The 2227-nt window shown below is 38.9% G+C and overlaps 1 protein-coding gene across 1 annotated transcript in view; it reads right to left on the bottom strand.

Annotated features, from left to right (window-relative positions):
• Nucleotides 1-2227, bottom strand: part of LOC103460657 (chymotrypsin-like protease CTRL-1) — a gene marked incomplete at its 5' end in the record, with an annotated part of 10330 nt that overhangs the window by 2211 nt on the left and 5892 nt on the right. Inside the window, 3 exons of the mRNA XM_017303427.1 lie at nucleotides 17-271; nucleotides 354-499; nucleotides 585-853. Coding sequence (XP_017158916.1) covers nucleotides 17-271; nucleotides 354-499; nucleotides 585-853 — 670 coding nt within the window. The remainder of the gene's footprint in view (nucleotides 1-16; nucleotides 272-353; nucleotides 500-584; nucleotides 854-2227) is intronic.

Here is a 2227-nt window from a genome sequence, read left to right as displayed (position 1 = left end):
GAGTCGTTGTTGGCACGGTCGTTGTTGGCACGGTCGTTGTTGTTGTCAGAGTCGTTGTTGGCACGGTCGTTGTAGGGTTGGCAGTTGTACTGAAGGTGATAAAGCCCGGCTGGTTGGTGTTGATAACGCTGTTGATCCAGCTCTCATACTGGGACACTCTGGTGTAGACTCCTGGGAAATTTGGCTTAGCACATCCTTCTCCAAAACTTACAATTCCTGATTGAATCCAGAGGTTCCCCTGCTTGCTCACCATGGGGCCGCCTGAATCCCCCTGGAAGATCAGAACATTTTCCCAGATGAGAAGAGAACTACTGTCTGCAGACAATAACAAACTGATGTGAACAGATGATCACCTGACAGGAGTCCTTCCCTCCCTCTAGTAACCCGGCACACATCATGTTGTCAGTAATGGCGCTGTCCCCATAGCTAGACTTGCACTGTGAGTTCCCCACAACTGGCACCTCCACCTCCATCAGGTTTTGAGGAGACGGAAGAGCAACTKAGGACATAATGAATACATCTGTAAGTGTTGAAAACCTGGTTTATCTCTTCACTTCTTTGTATATTGTTGGTTTACTACCCACCTCCACTCCCAATGTTGCCCCAGCCAGTGATCCAGGAGTCAACCCCGCTGGAGAAAATGCTGCCCGAGGCGGCTAGGCAGACTGGGGAGATGTAACTGGTGAAAGTGACTGGTGCAGAGAGCCTCAGTAGAGCAATGTCATTGTTGGAAGATGCAGCATTATAGTTAGGATGAGAAGTTATCTGTGCTGCCGTCCGAGAGACTTGGTTTGGGTTGGATCCCTGCTGACTCTGACGACCCAGATACACCGTCACTGTCCTACCATTAAGCCTATWAAATGAAAACATTTAATTCATTAACATTTAACTTTATGTCATCAAAATTCAGGATTTACTTGAAACACCTGTTGGCAAACTTTATATGTGTGCACTGTAAAACATTTAGTTGTGTCTACTGTCTTCTACTATTTAAGTCAAATAAATTTAGCGAGTTTTAGATTTTGAACCTAAATGTGCGAGTTTGTGACAGATAAACCCACAGTAGTAAGTTGTAAACTTTTTATTAATTTGGTCAAACCTCCAAGAGCTGAATTAGAGTTTTTAGGTCAGCACTAAGAAAAAGACAGGAGTGGGAACTATTTCCCAGGGTGCATAGCGACATGATTTCGTATCGTGTGTTGCACCGTGAGTCAGATGGAAGTTTGTTACATTCTTTACTTTCATGTGTTATTAAGGTAAATGTTTATTTCAAAGCTTGAGGATAATATTCTGTTCATACTAAATGTTTCTGAGCAGAATTCATTATGATATTTAATAAAATTCATTATTAGATCAGAAATTTTGTTTATGCAATGTGAAACAAGAATTTAAATTATTCTAAAGTAAAATAAGCAGTTATTGTAACTTGGTACTGTGAGTAAATATAATAGAGAAATGTGGCTCTTTAATGAGGTGAGGGTAGTTTTTTCTTGTGACATAATTAGTCGGTTTATATTACAGAAGTTAAATTTCACAAGTCATGATTAATGAACTTAAAAAACAATGTTTAGACATTTTGTCTCTCATTAAATCAACTTCATGAACTTCAATTTCTGAGTTAAAACCAAAACAGTTTTCTTTAATTAATGTAAATTAATGTAAATTAACAAGAAGTCTTTCTTCCAAGTTAAACCACCTTCAAATGTTTACAGTGTAGATGGTAACTGTGCCGTTAGTGTTGTTGCAAGTGTAACTTTCGCACCCCCAACAGGTGATTTTGTAAATAGCCAGAACAGTGACTTCACAGGAAGTAGGAAATCGATGGATGTTTACATGGTGCTTGATGACTGACTGTAATCCACCTGCGTCTGCCTCCGTCCTTCATCTTTTCTGGTATCGTCTATACTCTTTATTATTATCGTGTATACTGTTTATTATCTACTTATGTTTAGTTCTTTCACTATATTTTTCTGTATCAAAAATAGTACATGTTGTAATTGTATTTTTGTTGTATTTTATTTCAGTTTCACACTTTCTACACAGGGGTGAAAGTAGTTTTAAATTCTTGGGGTACTATGACAAACAGTTTCTGTGCTGATTAATTTTTTTGTGAAGCAATAAAAGCTGGTAGCTCTTGAATTACTACAAAATAAAGCTGTATTTCCTCCTTCAGCCAACTGGCTGCAATGTTGACACCTTGAGATGCCATGAGACCTAAATCCTGAAC

This window comes from Poecilia reticulata, unplaced genomic scaffold (genome assembly GCF_000633615.1).
Source record: "Poecilia reticulata strain Guanapo unplaced genomic scaffold, Guppy_female_1.0+MT scaffold_271, whole genome shotgun sequence".
Classification (NCBI taxonomy): domain Eukaryota; kingdom Metazoa; phylum Chordata; class Actinopteri; order Cyprinodontiformes; family Poeciliidae; genus Poecilia; species Poecilia reticulata.
The sequence above is the reverse complement of the archived record's forward strand: the minus strand, read 5'-3'. Positions and strand labels throughout refer to the sequence as shown.